This window comes from Sylvia atricapilla, chromosome 6, assembly GCF_009819655.1.
Source record: "Sylvia atricapilla isolate bSylAtr1 chromosome 6, bSylAtr1.pri, whole genome shotgun sequence".
NCBI classification, from domain to species: Eukaryota; Metazoa; Chordata; class Aves; order Passeriformes; family Sylviidae; genus Sylvia; species Sylvia atricapilla.
This window is the reverse complement of record NC_089145.1, coordinates 17232367-17251058: the sequence shown is the minus strand read 5'-3', so window position 1 is coordinate 17251058 and position 18692 is coordinate 17232367. Positions and strand designations below refer to the sequence as shown.

At 44.2% G+C, this 18692-nt stretch overlaps 1 protein-coding gene across 2 annotated transcripts in view; it reads left to right on the top strand.

Annotated features, from left to right (window-relative positions):
• The window catches only part of TSPAN4 (tetraspanin 4), a 346925-nt gene extending 338189 nt beyond the window's left edge, over positions 1–8736 (top strand). For both annotated transcript variants that reach the window (XM_066320977.1, XM_066320976.1), the window contains 2 exons: positions 1242–1325; positions 4069–8736. In XM_066320977.1, the coding sequence (XP_066177074.1) occupies positions 1242–1325; positions 4069–4137 (153 nt within the window). In that variant the 3' untranslated portion in view covers positions 4138–8736. The remainder of the gene's footprint in view (positions 1–1241; positions 1326–4068) is intronic.
• Positions 8737–18692: the final 9956 nt, after the last annotated feature.

The following is an 18692-nucleotide window of genomic DNA, read 5'->3' as shown; positions in this document are numbered from 1 at the left end:
AGTTTTGCTGGTTCTAATGGTTTGTGAAGACAATGAGTAAAGCTCTCTTGGCCACTTTCTAGTGAGATTTCATATGCATGGATTGGTACTCACAGAGGCTGAGCTCACATCAAACAGAGCCCCCTTACACGTCTTGAGTAGCTCCAGGTAATTTTTTTAATTTAAGGACTGAAAAGTTCTTCTATTTTATTCAGGGTAGCAAGAAAATCAGTGCAGGTTAACCCTCTGGCTTCTGATGGCGTTAATAGTTCTTTAAAAATGTAAAAGCCCCTAACTGAAGGCTGAATGATTCTTGGCCATGAGCATTTACAAGGGGGGGCACTGCTTTTGCTTAAGGTTGTCTTACAGACATTATTATTGAAAGAAAGGTTTCACTTGGGCCAATTCCACCCTCCCCAAAACTGGATCACTAAAAAAGGGCTACAGCTACTGCAGAATTTAAAGCAGGAAGAGAATAATGGAGGAGTGTCCACAGTGCAGTTTGAAATGCAGGAAAATGGTATGAAATGGGCCCATGTGCAGCAGGAGCAGCTACTGAGCCATTTGCACTGGGACTGTTGGGCTTCATGTGTCTGTATGTATTGTAAGAAGTGTTTATTTCCCCGAAACGTGGAGAAAATGAGAGCCTCGTTGTAAGGTTCTAACTGCTTCTGGTTGGGTTTTAGAGGGCAAAGAGGACCCAAACCCAGAGTTTGTTCATTTGTTGTAGTTTAACTCCAGCTGGCTACTAAGCCCCACACAGCTGCCTGCTCACTTTCCCACCAGTGGGATCAAGGGGAGAAGCAGAAAAGTAAAAGAGAGAAAAGAGTGGGTTGAGATTAAAACAGTTCAGAGGGAAACCAAAAAACCATGCTCTGTGTAAGCCCTGCTCAGTGATAACAAAAATATCTCCAGATTATCAACCTCCAGGACAACTCCAAAACACAGCCCCGTACCCACCCCTGTGAAGAAAATTAACTCTACCCCAGCCAAAACCAGCAGAGTATTTTTAGTTACTGGCTGAATTTATACACAGTGCTCATGCAGCCTTTTGGAGGTGCAGTTCTTGTGCCACTGGGATTAGTACTCACATCAAGCTTCAACCCAAAAATACATTGTAGTTGCTCCAGCACTGAACTGACAATCCAGGCTACCTAGCAGCTAGGTCAGATCCGTTTTTTCTCTGGCTGTATATTCCCAGGAGAGTAGAGCTGTATTTATGGCTAATACAATATTCTTGGGTTGTCATTTTTTTTTTTTAGCCTTGCTATGAAACTGTGAAAGTATGGCTCCAGGAAAACTTACTGGCAGTGGGAATCTTTGGATTGTGCACAGCTATGGTGCAGGTACAGTTTAATATCAATTTTCAAATCCTAACTAATTGTAACTAACTAACTAACCATAGATTCAGAGATACACTCTGCTCAAGCAGGTTTTAAATCTTGCAGAATTTTTCTCTACCATCATGCACAATTATTAAGTACTTCGTGTTTTACTTTAGTTAAAATAGTGTGTACAAGACACAGAACTAGGGATACTGCACAGCTGGCACTTTATCAAGTGGTTTATCTGAGACTGAAACTGGACTTGGGAGGAGAGACTGGACTCCAGACACGTAGTCAGGGTAGGATGAACTGCCTTTAGGGTGCTTGTATTTGTCCAGTTACACTCCAGAGAGAACTCAGGCCAAATATCCAACTTGAACATAGTCTGGAGGTAGCTTCAGTCTTCAACCTCATCACTGGGGTAAATTACAAATCAAGATGTGGTGCCCATTGGTCAACCCTGCCTATAAAGCTGTGCTCCCTTGCTGTTCATGGCAGAGAAGTTCAGTAGGAGTGATTGGCATAGACTTGCCTTTCAGATTTTTGAGCTGAAGTTCTTTCCACTGTGACTTTGGTCAGAGAAGAATCTGTTGTCCACCACTTTGTCTCTTAGTGCCTGTGCCTTTAACCCAGCTGCTGTGGTTGTGCCAGTCTAAGCACCAGTGGCACAGCCTGAGGATACACAGGTGAAAACTGTGCTGGAGCTCAGACAGGTTCAGAGTCCCTTTCCTAAATTCAGTGAAGATCTGGCTTTAGCTTCCACCTGCCCCCCTCTCACACTCAGCATGCAAGCACAAAGGATGGCATTGCTCAGCCAATTAACACCGTGCAACTGCTAATCAACCCATGGTTGTTTGGTTTGGTGGTTGTTGTTGTTTTAATTTTTCCTGGTATGCAGCAGCAGGAGAGAGCCTGGGATCAGTATTCTACTCACATTCCCACTAATGACAGATTAGGCAGAATGGCACATATCTTACTCTCTCATATGTCATGTATTGGCTGCAGCTTATTAATGCGAATGCCTGATGCCTCACAGGCCCAAACTGAGTGGAGTCTGGGGTTTGTTCCAGTATAGTAAGCAGATATGCGTAGAGAAAAAAGCACAAGATCATATGGCAGACAATTTATGACTGTTGTCAATATATTACCATAATTTAAAAAACCAAACCAGCTTTTGAGCATCCATTCAGCATTTAGGGTATCTTTAAAGGACACACAGAAACCCCCCAGCAGCCCATTTTCAGAGTCCTTCTCATAAGTACCCTAAATATAATAAAGTACTAAGACACTACTGTCTTTCTGACAGAAAGACATTGCTAGTTTGCATGGGAGGAAGTACTTCAGACAATTTAAAAATGCAAATTCATATTCCTAGTAAATGCTGTGCAATGCAGGGGAAACACCACAGAAACACCACTGATTTTTAGTCTGCCTTCCAGCTGCCTGGTGTGACTGAATCTACCTGATGACAAAAGTTTCTGTGCACTGTCACATGAATGAGCTGGGCTCCCTTTCTGCTGCTGTTTCAGTTTTGTTCTGGCCCACGGCATGTGACAGTTTTTCATGTTAAGCATCTTACAGAATCATCCAGTGACAAAATTTGAAGGACGTACAGTACAAGCAACAGAAGAATCTTCCTCAGTAGCGCATGCTTCAAAATATAAACCAAGTTCAGCCACCACTGTTTTGTTATGTAGCTGTCCCTAAAGCAGTTCCTTTGCCAGGAAGCAGAAGGCAGAGTTCAGAGATACTTCCAAAAGGCTAGTGCTTGCTGGCACACCAAAACCTAAATAATGTGATTTTGCTGTGGAAGAGTGAGACTTGAGGAAGATAACTTTTTTTTTTTTCTCCTCTTCATAAATATAATAGTGTCTGTGTGTATTCATATATTCTTTCAAAGTACTCATTAACAGGAGCTATTACTCATGTAAAGACTACATTTGAAGTGGTCGAATTAAGTGCTTGAAACAGAATTCCTACCCTGAAATTTTCTACCTAGCAGACCTTCGTTTCAGTGACAACTCTTACAGTGGTGTTGCAAAGGGAAAGTAACAAGCACTTAGTCTATTCAGATGGAAGGGAAATAAGACTCTCTCCCCATCCCCTTTTGATGAAGCGATCTACCAGAGGCAGCACAACAGGTCAGTGCTTGGCTGGGAGAGGAACCGCCACCTCCCTGCTGCGTCTCTTTAATAGGCTGAGTAGAAAGACACATCCATAGCTGATGAGGCATTGATGGCCATGATTAATGCATGTTGGGTCTCCGGTGATTCCCCCACAGGGACCTGTGCTCACACGCTTGGAAAAGTCAAGTCAAGTCAAGTAAACCACAGCATCCGTAGGGCCAGGGATTAACCCAGTGTCTTTACAAACAACAGCTACAGGGATACCCACACAATACACACACAGCTGGGGATTGCTTCTATAAAATATTTTCAAGCAAATATTATAAAATATTTTCAAGCAAAAGGGCATCCAAATTTGTTTCAATATACCTCTTCCCAGTATCTGGTGGCTGCTCTTAATGGAGAAATCAACTCTCCTCTGCTCTCACTGTTCATTCTGTAAGACGGCAGTGCAGATAAGGACAAAAGACAGACTCCACGAATAGAACAAGAACATGAACAGGCAGGAAAAGCCGTATGTGACATGGCCTGTGTGTGAACAAAACTAGTGTCATGCTTTTCTCTTTTTCCTTGTTGTTTCAATAAACAGGGTTTTTTACTTACTGACAAACCATTGTTTGTTGTTCCTTTTCTCTTAGATTCTCGGACTCACCTTTGCAATGACCATGTATTGTCAGGTAGTCAAGGCAGACACCTACTGTGCATAGATACCATTCCCAGTCTTTCTGCTTCTCCTCCAAAGGACACAGGAGAAATCTCCTTCATGCTCATTCATCTGACCTTTTTTCCCCCCTTTGTACTATAAACTGTGTATAATGCTATCTTTCTGAAGATTTTGTGAATCACCCCACTTTACTGAAGGAGGAAGAAAAGAAAGTCAGTACTTGAACTGGCACAGGTAAGAAGCAGCCTTGTCTTTAAGCAGAGGAAAACCAAAAAAAGCGATGGCTCCTTTTCCATGGCCTGTGGCAAGGCAAGAGAGGCTGCATACGAGGGGCTGACTGCAAACCTGTGTTAGGAAAAGATGGCACTGAGGCAACCTCTGCAAAAGCTGCCAGGCTGCCTTCCCACATTTCCCAGTCTGGAAGAGAGGACATAGAAAAGAAATGTTCTTCAGCAAGAAAGTACCAAGTAGCTAGCACTGAATGCAATTGTAATTTTACTACAGTTTGCACACAGCTAAAATCAAGATCAAGCAGCCCTGCCTCCAAGTGTCTCAAGATGGTTTTGTAGCCAGGAGAGGATCATCTTCAGAAATACGTTGTTTTAAAGGAGTATTTTTAATCTTACACGCCACAATGTCAGGCTTTTAATCAGAATCTGTACAGTGAGATCCTGGCTGTTAATGGAAAACAATACTGGACATTGCCTCACTTCCTAATTGCCAGTGGCATATAGATGGTTGACTGCATATGTTATATATAATACATTCATAAACACATACTTTCCTGAAAGGAGGTGAAAATACCCAGCATCTAACCTCAGAAAGGGGAAACCTTTCTATCCTATTTTACATTCCAACTGAAATAACCAAGTATTATTTCTTGTACAAGGCACTATCACTTATACCTCTGGGAAACAAGTAATTACTTTCAGCTGTATCTTCATTTCAGTAAACAACTTGTGAGTGGGCTCTCTCTGTCAGTCTACTATGTTTTTATTTTTTTTTTACCATCCCTGTTTCAAGTAAGTCTGCCAAAAAATATCACTCATTTCCACGCTTGAAGATGTGTACGAAGCTGTCAGCTGTTCCTTCCCTGAAATGTCACCATTTCATTAATTTACTTTGGGATAGCATCATCTGCAGGTATGATAGAGTTCCTTGCTGAGGAAAAATCTTTCGCACATTGCTCATTTTTCTGAGAGTTATTAAGACTTCAGATGCTTTTATGCTTAGCTTTTTTTTTTCCTCCTAGCTGCGCACTGACAACAGCCAAGACACATCAGTCTCTGTTAGAACTGGAGTCATTTCTCAGTGCTCTTTTTCAGATGCATTTTGCTTCAGCTAGCTGCTGGCTGGAATATAATCCACACTTTCTGGAATATCACGGAATCACAGAAATTTGCAGAAAACAAAACCCTAACTTTTTTCCCTAACCAGAGAGCAGCAATTCATTGATAACTGAAGCAATTGATGTAGTACCCTCCTATGCACATATTCTGCTGATGAGGTTAAAAATCAGATGTGTCCTATTCTTCAAACAAATAATTCCCTGCCAGCAAACAGCTCCAGGTAATGTGTGTGTGCCAGGGAGAAGCTGAAGCAGCCCAGGGAAAGAACACAGCAGGGAACAGGCAAACAGAGCAGTGCAGAGGTCCTGCTCCCTTCAGCCAGCATTTGAGGAGCTCTCAGCCACTGTCACTTAGGGCAGAGAGCTGACCATGGAGCTGTGTTTTCCCAGGAAGCTGAGTGCAGCCATTCCTGAAGATTGGAAGCATGCATCAAGCTCATAGAGAAAGTTACCCTGCTTACAACAGCAGCGCTCAGCTCGGGGTGACATTTTGCATGCTTTGATTTAAAGGCAATTTCCAGCACCAAATCTGGACTTGCCAACCCACAGCCTGTTGAACAATCTCCTTTACACCCATAACTAACTCTTTTCTGGACCTACATTATTTGACAGATTCACTCTCACTCGTTAGATTTGGGGTTTTTTTGGTCGCCTTGCTGATGTCCTGCAGGCATGAGCTACTCCATATTTTCTGGGAAATTGCTTAGTCTGGTGTTTAAAGGAGCAATTATCTTCCAAACTGTTACCCCCATGGGGCATTTAGCTGCGCAGGCTAAGATAAAAGTAATGTATTACTTCGTGTGCATTTTATATGCCTTCCCAACCACTATCACAGCAACCTCCCCACCACTAAAGGATTTTACTGTCATGCAAACAAGCCCAACAAACCCAAGCTGAGCCAGTGGCCCATGCACAGGTGCCCTGTACTCCAAGCAAGAGGCTCACTGACATGTTGCAGTCACCACAGCCTCCGTGCCCTCTGCTTCTTGAGCCCGGGCTGACCTGCAGACTGTCCTGCTCTGCACAAGATGGTGTAAGTTTGTTCCTTCCCTCTCTCTCCTCTGTTCTTTCCCTAATTTGCACAGACACAGTTCCAGATTAGCTGTACCATTAGTTCTTGCTGTGGTTTATAGTTTGTACACGGGTGTGCTTCTGCTGACAACTCCGAGTTTCTACCACTGAAAAGCAGCATGACAGAGTGATGAATACATTCATAAAACATTGATTTTTTTTTTTTTTGAGACAGATAAAAGGTAGACAAGTCTATTTGTAGTGATCCCTGCCATTAAAAATTAACACAGAGACAGCAGGCTGATGATGGTTCACTTGATGGGAGCAAACCATTGTGCAGAACTCCCACAGAGAGCAACTCTCATCAATTTGCTTGATGCTGGTGTAGGAAAAAGAGAGATCACAAACCCTTCTCCTGTGAGACTCACAGTAATATGTGCTGAGCTCTTAGACAACACTTCTAGACTTCAGCTACAGCTTCAGTGGAAACAAAATATGAGAAGCATACTGGAGACAAGTCACATTTTGTGATTTCCTCTAATCATTTTCCACAGTTTAGGTGTCTTTACAAGATAAACTGCCTTGGTTTTCAAAAACAAGCACCTAAAGGGTACTTCTATAAGCAACACTCACTTTGTAAATCCCAGTCACTGCAACAAAAACATACAGTTAGGGCAAAAAAACCAAACCAAACCAAAACCCACAAACAAACAAACAAAAAACCCAAGCAGACAAACAAAAACACCCCAGCTCACATAGTGCTGTTTATAATTTTTTTTAAATACTATCCTTCCACTACCAACTGAGATGCTACTGCAACTTGTTCATAATTTGAACTGGACTGTTTTGTATATTTGATGCTATTAACTCTCTCCACACAGACCAAACAGCTGTTACTGTGCATTAGCAGCACAATCCAATTTCATACCTCTGAACACACTGCGTATAACAAGCCTCAGACTTACCATATTTTCTTAAGAGTACTGCATCCTTTCTCTGCTGACAAGGTCAGAAGATTTGTGATGTGTAATAGCAACAGTATGTTTAAAAAAAAAAAACAACAAAAAGGAAAAAAAAAAAAAGAGCAGTTCCATTGTACACATAAAACTTCACATTGAACTGGTTGATTATATATAAGTAACCTGTAGTACATAATATCCATTAGAAAGGCTGCTGATACTGAATGCAGGCAGAGCAACACAGAAGTCATTCCAATTGCTTCTATTAGTGTCTTGTCACTTTTAGTAAAGCCTTTTATATTATTGTGACTTCTTATCTTTAAACATGAAGGAGGACTCAATACATTTAAATTAAAGACAGAAACAAAGGCAATAAAAGAACACTCCTAATTTATTCTTATGGCTGTTTCTGCTTAATAACAAGATATGAAGGCACAGGGCATATGGCTGAACCTACTGAATTCAGCAGCATCAGGATTTAGCTTTTTAGATTCAGTCCAATATACTTTTGGCTTTCCATCTTCACAATTAAAAAACAAAACAACAACAAAAAAAACCCCACAAAACATATATTTAATAGAATATGGTTTATTTTCATGTATTGTCACTAGCAGCCAAATCTTATTACTTGTACAACAGAATTACTTACCTCCTCATCATACAGTGCACAATCACTGAAATTCACTTTTGTCTTCGCCCTCAAGTCAAACAAACTCATAAAGGTTTATTCTTTGATCAGTAATTAGCATTTAAATGCAGCATTGCAGGATTTATAATATGGAGAAGAAGAAACTTCACAGAGGCTGTAAAAATACCCTGTCTTGCATCAGCAATAGGGCTGCTAAGGGCATCCACCCAAGCCCTCACTTCTCCCCAGGGTAGGACAGGAGCTTGTCAGCACGGACAAAGTCACAGCCTTTCATTTACCCCTTGGCTTCGCTGTTGTGCTACCAGTGTGGCAACAAAGGTAAGCAAGAGAAACCAGCAGTTGATTGTGGCATTTATTTTAAACCCAGACTCTTTATTTACTCTAATTTATCTGCAAGAATTGCTAAGTGTAAATGATCTGCATACATAGATACTGAGTTAGACAGTTAGAGAACACGTTGGGACTTGCCATGGGAAATCTTGTTTGGATTCCATTGTGAATTCTCCTCCCTTGTCACTGAGATCTCACCACAGTGGGCAGGTCTCCTCTGTTCTTTGGATTTTGTTGCTGCAATTACAATGGTACATTTTTGTGCATTCATATAAGGAACAAAATTTAAAGTATACATTTTATTTTTTAAAAGTTATTAAATATTCTTGAAAGTTTACAACAGAATGTCTTTTGTATTCTTTATAAGCAACTGCACTACAAGCTAAACAGTGATTCTATACAGACTCAAAAGATGTGTGTGTGGGCAAGTGCACACACACACAGACTGTGTGCAATTCAACAGAACCCTACAGTGTTCTACTTCCTTGCCATTTCTCATGACCTTTGATTTGACCTATCCTTCCTTACAAATTTGTTTTATTATTATTATTTAGGTGGCTTACCTATTTCCAGGTAAATTTACACCCCTCTTTCCTCTTAAGGGTGGGCAACCTGAAATTATGTGGGAGCCAGTAACAATTCAGAAACTACCGGGAGATCAGGTTCAGTGTTAAAAAAATACTCAGACCCCAACCACCAACCAGTTGTGTTCACAACTTGTCTGTTACTGCTAAGTTTGAAATAAAAGGACTTCTCTTTTTCTGAGGTAGTTGCTTACATTCAAAAATTACATAGAAAAACTTGAAAAATTAACACCAGAATGTTTTTAAATTGCACAACTAGGAACTTGTACTATGTCAGGTCAGAAGAATGTCTGGTTATCCAGGTATGTTATCTGCTATCATGTCTAAAACTACCTTTTTTTAATAGAATTTGTTGTACCCTGCTGGTCAAACAGCTTCGCAAGTGAAATTGCCTCTAAACTGTGCATTCTGAACAACAACACAGGTGTACTGTTGAAATTGTGATGGGAGAAGTAGAGACCCAGACGTTTTAGAGGTTGTTGCATGAAGCATCATAAAGGATAGCGCTCACCTTTGGTGGAAGTTTCTTACAGCTCCCTCGGTTTAGGAGAGATGTTTACAGTACTTCAATTGTCTTCATCCCATTAAGTGCACCACTGGATGGTCTCATCAGCCACATCTATCTTTAATCCCTTTCTGACTTTGTGAAACTTTACACTTTAGTCTTGCAGTATAGCAGCGAATTTCAGTTTCTTCATGTCGCATTTAAAAGAATCCTTCTTACATGGATTTTAACGTGTTACCATTCAATTTCGTTTACTCACCATTGGTTCTGTACTTTAGAAATGATAACTTAATGATGCTTCCAGAAATACATGGGCTCAGAGCAGCAGTATTACCTTTACAGCTTAATTTGCCTTTCCACTAGAGCTTAACCCAGGGTAATTGAGTACTCTGTTGATTTTCAAGATCCCATTGTTTCAAACAACTGAGCCCAGTGTACCTTTCCCCAGTAGCTATCCAAGTTGTCTTTGCTTTTCTACTACATGTTGGCATAGACAGAGCTGTTCCTACTTTAATCAACAGCTAGATGAGGATTTCACCTGACATCCTGCTATTTTTCCAATAGACTTAGCACAACCTGGAAATATCAGGTCTAGCTGATTATTCTGGCTGTGTAAAACAAAGTACTTTTCTGTCTGCATGGTGATAATTTTCAAAGAGGTTTAAGGGCAGCTTATGGTGCTTCATCCAAAGGTTTGTCTTGACACATCAGAAGTACAAAACACAGGGCCCTATGTTTTTTATCTCACCATGCTAAAAAGCCCTAACAAAGAAGAAATCTATCATTAAGAACTCATCTGGCAAATGCCATTTGAAAGGCTGTTTTTCTGAAATCTCATTGGTTGCCTATGGTAGGTCACTTTACCCTAGGCCTTGCTTCCCTGTCTCCCCCTGCAATAAACTGTTTCCCCATGGAAATACTGTCTCTTCACTAGAAATCCTGGCGTTTGTTGACCTGCAAGAAGAGCTCACTTTACGTTCCTCCCTCCAACAGCCAGAAAACATTCACTCCCAAACCTACACCAGTGCATGTCAGACAGCTAAACAGAAGCTCCATATCTCAGGATGAGGGTTTTTAATGAAGAAATAGCTGATCAGTTGAACTGATTTTTCAAACAAGTCCGTGGTCTCTTTTATGCAGAAATCATTTAGGCAGAACAGAACATTTTGTTACTACAGAACTGCGTAACAGAGTAATCCCTGTACTTGCAATTAAAGAATAATTTGAAAGGATGGGATAATTATCCGCTGTAAACGTCTCCTTATATTCCCATGGCACTGCTATTACAGAGTATAGTTCAAGTCACAGGCAACAAAATAAACCATGTAACTGTATATAGTTAAACACATAGAAAACAAAACTCCGTAGAAAGCAAAGTACAGCATAAAAAACTCCTAACTGTTAGTGTATATTGCTTATGCATCTGTGTCTCATAGGGACAATGGCAAGAGTTTCAGCATTCATCCTGAAGATTAACTAAAAATTACTGGAGAAATACAGGTATTTCAGGAACTGGTTTCTCAAAGTCTATTCAGACGCACTTCATCATTTCCCTCCTCCACAAATGCCCTTCTTTGGCCCTAAAGCTTAAGTCCATCACTGCTCCAGCCCTTCCACCTCTTCCATTTAAATCTGCTGTTCTGCACACAAAAGTACATGGTCAGTCACAATCCCAGTCTGTCAGATGTGGAGGGGATTCAGTTGTTTGACTGTGTAATTTTTATGGTAAGACGTGTTACATGGCGTTAGGCAATTCAGGTTTGACACTGATTTAGGAGACCACAGTCTTTACAGAACAGAGTAGAATAACTACTGTGACCAAGTAATTCATGCAGCCTGGTTCTGGACCTACACAGGGACTGAATCTGCGTTGTTCTTCATGTGCTCAGTTCCTTGATGCAAGCCTGCAAATGGCTAGACAAGCACTGTTACCAAGCAGAACTGTCACTGGCTGTTTAGCATGCTTTGGACAGACTAATGCTGCAGGGATTCTTTTTCCATTTTTCTCAAACCAGTTTACCTTGGAAAGTTGTTCAGTGTTATTGTATCAGCCACAGATGCAATTAACAGATTCTGATATTCTATCTCTGCTTGAATAATAAGCACACGCAATATTAAGGTAAAAAAATGCCTCATCTTAGAAATGATGTGTTTGTTGTTCTTTTGAAATGCTCACCTGTACCCACACACTCTTAAGGTAACTGGGACAGCATATGCATCCCCACAGTTTGTACTGTGGCAGCCCAACTATCCAAGATAAATTCTATTTTTTAAAAAAACAAAAGGTGTAAAAATGTGTTTGTGCAAGTCTCAGTTCTTTCATTTTGAGGCTGTAATTTCTCGAGGAACAAACTCTCCCTCCCTTAAGGGAATTAGAGCTGTTTGCAAGCTCGATTAGGATGAAGCATTTGCAAATAGTCCAGGAAAAGAGCACTCCTGCATAGTGCTGTTTCTAGTTTTTTAGAAGCCCACCTCTCACTCTATAGTTAACACCAGGTCTCTTATCACAAAGTCACCAAAAGCTTTGTTACAATCTCAGAACACCACACAGCCTCCCTCCTTCCCCCTCCCTCCCCACCGATGGCCCCGTGTTAATTTCATTCGAAAGCCAAGCTGGCGTTAGCTGAACAGGGAGGCTGTGTGGAAGTACAAATGGAGCTCTTGGGTAAACTCTTCATGCTGCAAGCTCAGCTGCAGGAACTGGACACAGTAATACATCTCCCTAGAAGCCAGAGGTGCTTTGATTATCCTGGTGAGCAGCTAAGATATGGTGTCTCAAGGGCAGGGTTGCCTTATGGTTGAAAACACTCCTACCTTTGGGGGGAAGGACAGGAATTGTGAACTCAGACCTGTGCACAACGGAAGGAATTACGGATTTGCAAATGCAAACACAAAAGAGTACATAGACTGAATTGATGTGTCATATAATTACTAACTCACTTTCCCTAAACAAAGTAATTCACCAGCTTGGAAGTACAGCTTGTTGTCATGGAACTTGCTTGATATTTGGTGCTAATAAAAATTTAAGTTTTAAATCTTCCTGTGAAGTCTGTGCATTGAAGTTCTTCCCTATTAAACACCTTCTTATTCCTGACTCTGCACCACAGCTGGTTACCCTGACACAAAACATCTTCATTATCAAAAGGTCCTTTGAAATAAGTGCTCACAGGTTTCAAAGAAGAATTATCACAGGAAAAACTGGCACAATTAAGAGCTTGCCACAAACCACACTCTTATTCCTGATGGAATCAAGAGTAAATGTACATTAAAAAAAAAAATCTATGTGCATGTGTTTTTCTCCAAACCAGAATATTCCAGTGCAAGCAATCTTTGCTGTGGGTGGCAGAGGACTCAAATTTATCCAAATATCTGCACCAGGAAAGGTGAGGAAGAAAAGAGAAAATAAAAATTACAGGTATGAAAAAAACATGAATTAAGAGAGAAGGTTGGAAATGGACAAGAGACCTGAGCAGACTGGTTTTCCCCACTGTAAGGTGCAAAGATAGAGCAGCATCCCATGAAACATGTCAGCCCATTTAGAACAGGCCCTGTGTCCTGTTCCAGCTGCTTTCCTGTTCTCTTCAGACTGCAATCCCATCCATTCCCCTCCAAGGTGCTGCAGGTTCACCAAGCTAATGAAGGACACAGGAATACTCAGATGATGAGCACCTATAAAGGGGACAGACACTGATTTCTGTCACATCCTCCGAATTTCAGTTCTTCCAGCCTAGCAGGAGATCAATCCGGGGAGCAGTGGCGTTGAACTGATACGTGTCCTGGGTTGTAGTGTGGGATGTGCACAAAGTAATCTATCACCATCTTCATGAACTGATGAATCCAATTGTTGGAGCAGTGTCTTCCCAGCCCCCCTCCCTCTGGGGTGCCTTCTGTTAATGGCCCATGGATGCCTTGCTGCAGGACTCATGGATAACTCCCTCCCGGAGCTCTCTCTCTTTAACGGGCCATCAGGAACCCCTGTGTGACTCATCATCCCACTGTGAGATGCTCCGCCCAGGGGGAGGAGTCAAGCATTCTCACCTGGATCTAATCTGGGATTTGGGACAGTACAGGCAGCCCTCACCCACTGGATTCCCAGAGGACTGGAGCTACCAGACCTTGCTACGGGATCACAGCTTCAGGCAGACCTCCTCACCTGGACTGCTTCCATCACCCTGACCAGGTTGTATTCTGACTCTGTCAGTGGTCTTTTTTGTATTATTGCATTTATTTTGTCTTTTTTCCCTTTTCTTCTCGTTAAATTGTATTTCTGACTGGGGGGCTCTCACTCGTTTTACTTTCAAACCACTACAATATGTAATTTAACCATGACTGAAAAATGGTGAGGATGATGAGATGCATCTGCAGGTCCTGAGGAACTGCTAGATAAAGTGGCTGAGGCACTATGCATCATATTGGAGATATAAGCAGTGCAGTGATGTTCTCGCTGACTGGAAAAGGGGGAATGTAACCCCCATTTTTATAAAGGGAAAAGTGGGATACCTGGAGAACTACAGGCCCATCAGTCTCACCTCACTGCTCAGCAAAATCATGGAGCAGATCCTCCTGGAAAATATGCTAAGGCACATGGAAAATAAGGATATGTCTGGGGACAGCCAACATGGCTTCACTAAGGAAAATCACGCCTGAGAAATCCTGTGGCCTTCTCTTAAGGGCTTACAGAGGTGGATAAGGGAAGAGTGACTGACATAACCTACCTGGGCTCGTGCAAAGCTTGACACTGTCCAGCACAACTGCCTTCTGTCTAAATGGAGAGACACTGGTGTGGACCACTCAGTGGATAAACAACCACCTATGGTCACTTTTCAGGTCCAAGAGGAGACCAGCGAAGAGTGATGTTCCTCCAGTTCAGGAGGACTGTCTGCACCAACAGTGTTCAACATCTTTGTCAGGATGTGGGCAGTGGGATCGAGTCTCCCTCAGCAAGTCTGCAAACACCAAGCTGTCATGTGCAGTCCACACGCTGGAGAGAAGAGATGCCATCCTGAGGTGTTGTGACAGGTAAAAGAATTATAAAAGAAAGGCCTCATAAAATCAGACCTGCTCTATTAAATTAATAGCTGGCCTGTCATCTCTTCTAAGTGCAGTCAGGCAATTTGCAAGTTCCCATGTGAAAACAATCTTGGTATGAAAGGTTCGTTAACATAACAACCTGTTCTTAGGTTGAAAAATAAATGCATCTGTGTGAACAATAAGATCTATTCCATGAGACCTCATAAAGGAGAAATGTAAAGAACCTGAATCTTGGCACGTACACACAAATCACCTTCTGACCAAAAGCTGTAGTAAGAAAACTACCAGCCAATAGATGCTGCACACGAGGTCTGTGAAAACTGTATAAAATCAGAGATGCGAATAAAGAATTGGCTTTTCCCGCGGGAAGAAAAGGGAGTCTCGGGTGCCTTATTACAGGAGCTGATGGCCCGAGGCTGCCGCGGGAAAGGCGGGACCGAGAGACGGAATGCGGAGAGCCGCGAACGAGCCGCCCGCAGCCGGGATCCGGGCGGCGAAGACACGGAATAGCGAAAGGCTCCGGCTGCGGATCCGGGCGGGCGGGGACGGCCCCGAACACAGCGGGGACAGCCCCGAACACAGCGGGGACAGCCCCGAACACAGCGGGGACAGCCCCGAACACAGCGGGGAGAGCCCCGAACACAGCGGGGACAGCCCCGAACACAGCGGGGAGAGCCCCGAACACAGCGGGGACAGCCCGGGGCAGCGGGGACAGCCCGGGGCAGCGGGGACAGCCCCGAACACAGCGGAGACAGCCCCGAACACAGCGGGGACGGCCCCGAACACAGCGGGGAGAGCCCCGAACACAGCGGGGACAGCCCCGAACACAGCGGAGACAGCCCCGAACACAGCGGGGACGGCCCCGAACACAGCGGGGACAGCCCCCAACACAGCGGGGAGAGCCCCCAACACAGCGGGGAGAGCCCCGAACACAGCGGGGAGAGCCCCCAACACAGCGGGGACGGCCCCGAACACAGCGGGGAGAGCCCCCAACACAGCGGGGACAGCCCCGAACACAGCGGGGACGGCCCCGAACACAGCGGGGACAGCCCCGGGAGCGCACAGGAACGAACCGAGACACAGAGAGAGGCACACACACAGAGAGAGGAACACACCGAGACACACAGAGAGAGAGACACAGACCGAGACAGACACACAGACAGAGACAGAAACACATACACACACACACACAGAGAGGAACAAACCGAGACACACACAGACACACACACACACAGACACACACACACACACACACACACAGAGCAGCGGAGCCCCCGGGGAGGCGGGACCGGCAAATGCGGCCGCGGCCGCTGACACGGGGACGGGGACAGACGGCGGGAGGCCGCGCCCGGACACCGGCTTAGGCGCCGCGTAATATGAAATTACGCGCCGCGGCGCGTAGTATAAATCTACGCGGCGCGGTGCGTAATATGAATTGGCGCGGTGCGTAATATGAATTTGCGCGCAGCGCAATATGGATTTACATGCCATGAAATTTGGATTCTTACGCGCCGCGAAGTATGAAATTACGCGCCGCGCCGCGTAGTATGAGATGACACGCCGCGCAATAGGAATTTACATGCCATTAAATTTGAATTTTTACGCGCCGCGAAGTATAAAAATACGAGCCGCGCAGTATGGAGTTCCGCGCCGCGCAGTACGGAGTTGCGTGCCGCGTAGTATGGAGTTGCGCGCCGTGTAGTATTAAGTGCCACACAATATGGATTTACATGCCATGAAATTTGAATTTTTACGCACCGCGAAGTATGAAAATACGCGCCGCGTAGTATGGAGTTACGCGCCGCGTAGTATTAAGTTCCACGCAATATGGATTTACATGCCATGAAAATTGAATTTTTACGCACCGCGAAGTATAAAAATACGCGCCGCGCAGTATGGAGTTGCGCGCCGCGTAGTATTAAGTGCCACGCAATATGGATTTACATGCCCTGAAATTTGGACTTTTACGCGCCGCGCAGTATAAAAATACGCGCCGCGCAGTATGGAGCGGCTCGCCGGGAAGAGCCGCGGAGCCCACACCGCCACAGTCCGCGGGCGGCCCGCGGGGCGAGGCCCAGCCCCAGACCGTAAACCCCGGTAACACCGCGGCAGGCTCCGCACGCCCATTCCGCTGCCGGAACCTCCGCCGCGGGACCGGACTCGGCCCGGGCCCTGCGGAGACGGAACCTGTGTGCGGCGTCCCCGCGAAATGGTTCCGGCGGGAAACAGTGTCCCCGGGAGGCCGCGGGGGCCGGGGCGGCTCCGGCGGGTGAGTTTTGTCCTCCGGAAAGCCCCGGGCCGCGCTCGGTTCGCAGCTCCGTGGGGAAGGCGGAGCTCGGCAGACGGCAGGAGCCGGAGCACATTCCCGGCTCCCAGCCCTTCCCCGAGCGGAAGGCTCCGGTGCCGTTCCCTGCGCGGGCTTTCCAAAGCCCCGGCGGGAGCCCCGAGCGCTCGGTGCCTTTAACCTTCTCTGTGTTTTCGGCGTCCCCCCTTGCGCTGTACGCAGCCCGTAGAGGCTCTGGGTGTTGCGGCAGCCCCGGCAGGGTCTGCACGGCTCCGCCGCCCGCGCAGTGCCCAGCTCGGGCCCCGCGGATCCCTGTGAGCTCACACGGTTTGCTATCCCCTGCCCCGCGGATCCCTGTGAGCTCACACGGTTTGTTTCCTGCCCCGCGGATCCCTGTGAGCTCACACGGTTTGTTGCTGTTTCCTGCCCCGCGGATCCCTGTCAGCTCACACGGTTTGTTTCCTGCCCCGCGGATCCCTGTGAGCTCACACGGTTTGTTTCCTGCCCCGCGGATCCCTGTGAGCTCACACGGTTTGTTGCTGCCCCGCGGATCCCTGTGAGCTCACACGGTTTGTTGTCTCCTGCCCCGCGGATCCCTGTGAGCTCACACGGTTTGTCTCCTGCCCCGCGGATCCCTGTGAGCTCACACGGTTTGTTTCCTGCCCCGCGGATCCCTGTGAGCTCACACGGTTTGTCTCCTGCCCCGCGGATCCCTGTGAGCTCACACGGTTTGTTGTCTCCTGCCCCGCGGATCCCTGTGAGCTCACACGGTTTGTTGCTGCCCCGCCGATCCCTGTGAGCTCACACGGTTTGAAGTCTAGTTTTTTACAGTTTTACTGTTGCTGGAGGGATAGAAAGCAGTAAATGCAGTGCCTTATTACCTATCAAAGATACCAATATAGTCTGTTTTTTTTTTTTTAACAAGAATGTTAACAAATTTGCCAGGTGAAATGACACAGATCACGATCGCGAGAAACTTCTCAGCTGTTCAGCAGTCTGCCAAATTACACATTATATTTTTCAATAAACCTGCACTCTAAAAAGTCTTACTGAATTTCTATTTCTGTGAAATTTGCAGTTGCCATGGGTTTTCTCATAACTAAATTACTTATAAGTTTAATATGCTTGTTGCAACTTTTATCCCTCCAGTACACCACCTTGCTGTTATTTCTCTCACAGATTGTCCACTTTTTTTCTTTTTGTGTTAATAACAATAGAATAAGCTACAACTTCTTGTATCTATACCTTTTAAAGGTCCAAATTTGCAGTTATGTTTACCTAAGGTCCAATAATAAGGTCCTCTGCTACCTTCTGTTAAGGTGAGCAAGGCTAAGTTCTATTAAGTTAATTTTGTAAATTTCTGCTAAGTTTCAGTATTATTAAGTTTAGACAATGTTTTATTCCATGTTTTATATATTATAAATTCATATATAAATTTTATATTGTATATTGTATTATTAAAACATTTCAAATGTTTTATATCAATCACAGCTGTAATCAGTATTAATAATGATTAACTTTGGGTTTTCTTAAGTGCACCTTCTGTTTTACTGAGGTAATAACTGAGCTACATTTTATTATAAAAAGTCCTTTTAGGGCAGAGTTCTGAGTTCATTTTGTTAAGCTTTATCGCTGTCAAAATTCATTTTTACACCATGTTTGAGTGTTATTCAATCTGAGTTAAAATAGCTCTTACTGGTCAGCTGTTCAGTGTTTTCTTTTGTTTGGTTTTACTGTTATAGATACATGAATGTTTCTATATTATATTTTATGTTATATAATATATTATCTGAATATATTATCTGAACTTTTTCAGATAGTTATGACTGATAGATTTTTAGAAGAAAAGGTTACAGACAAAGTAGTAAAAAACCTACCAGCCAATAGTTGTTGCACA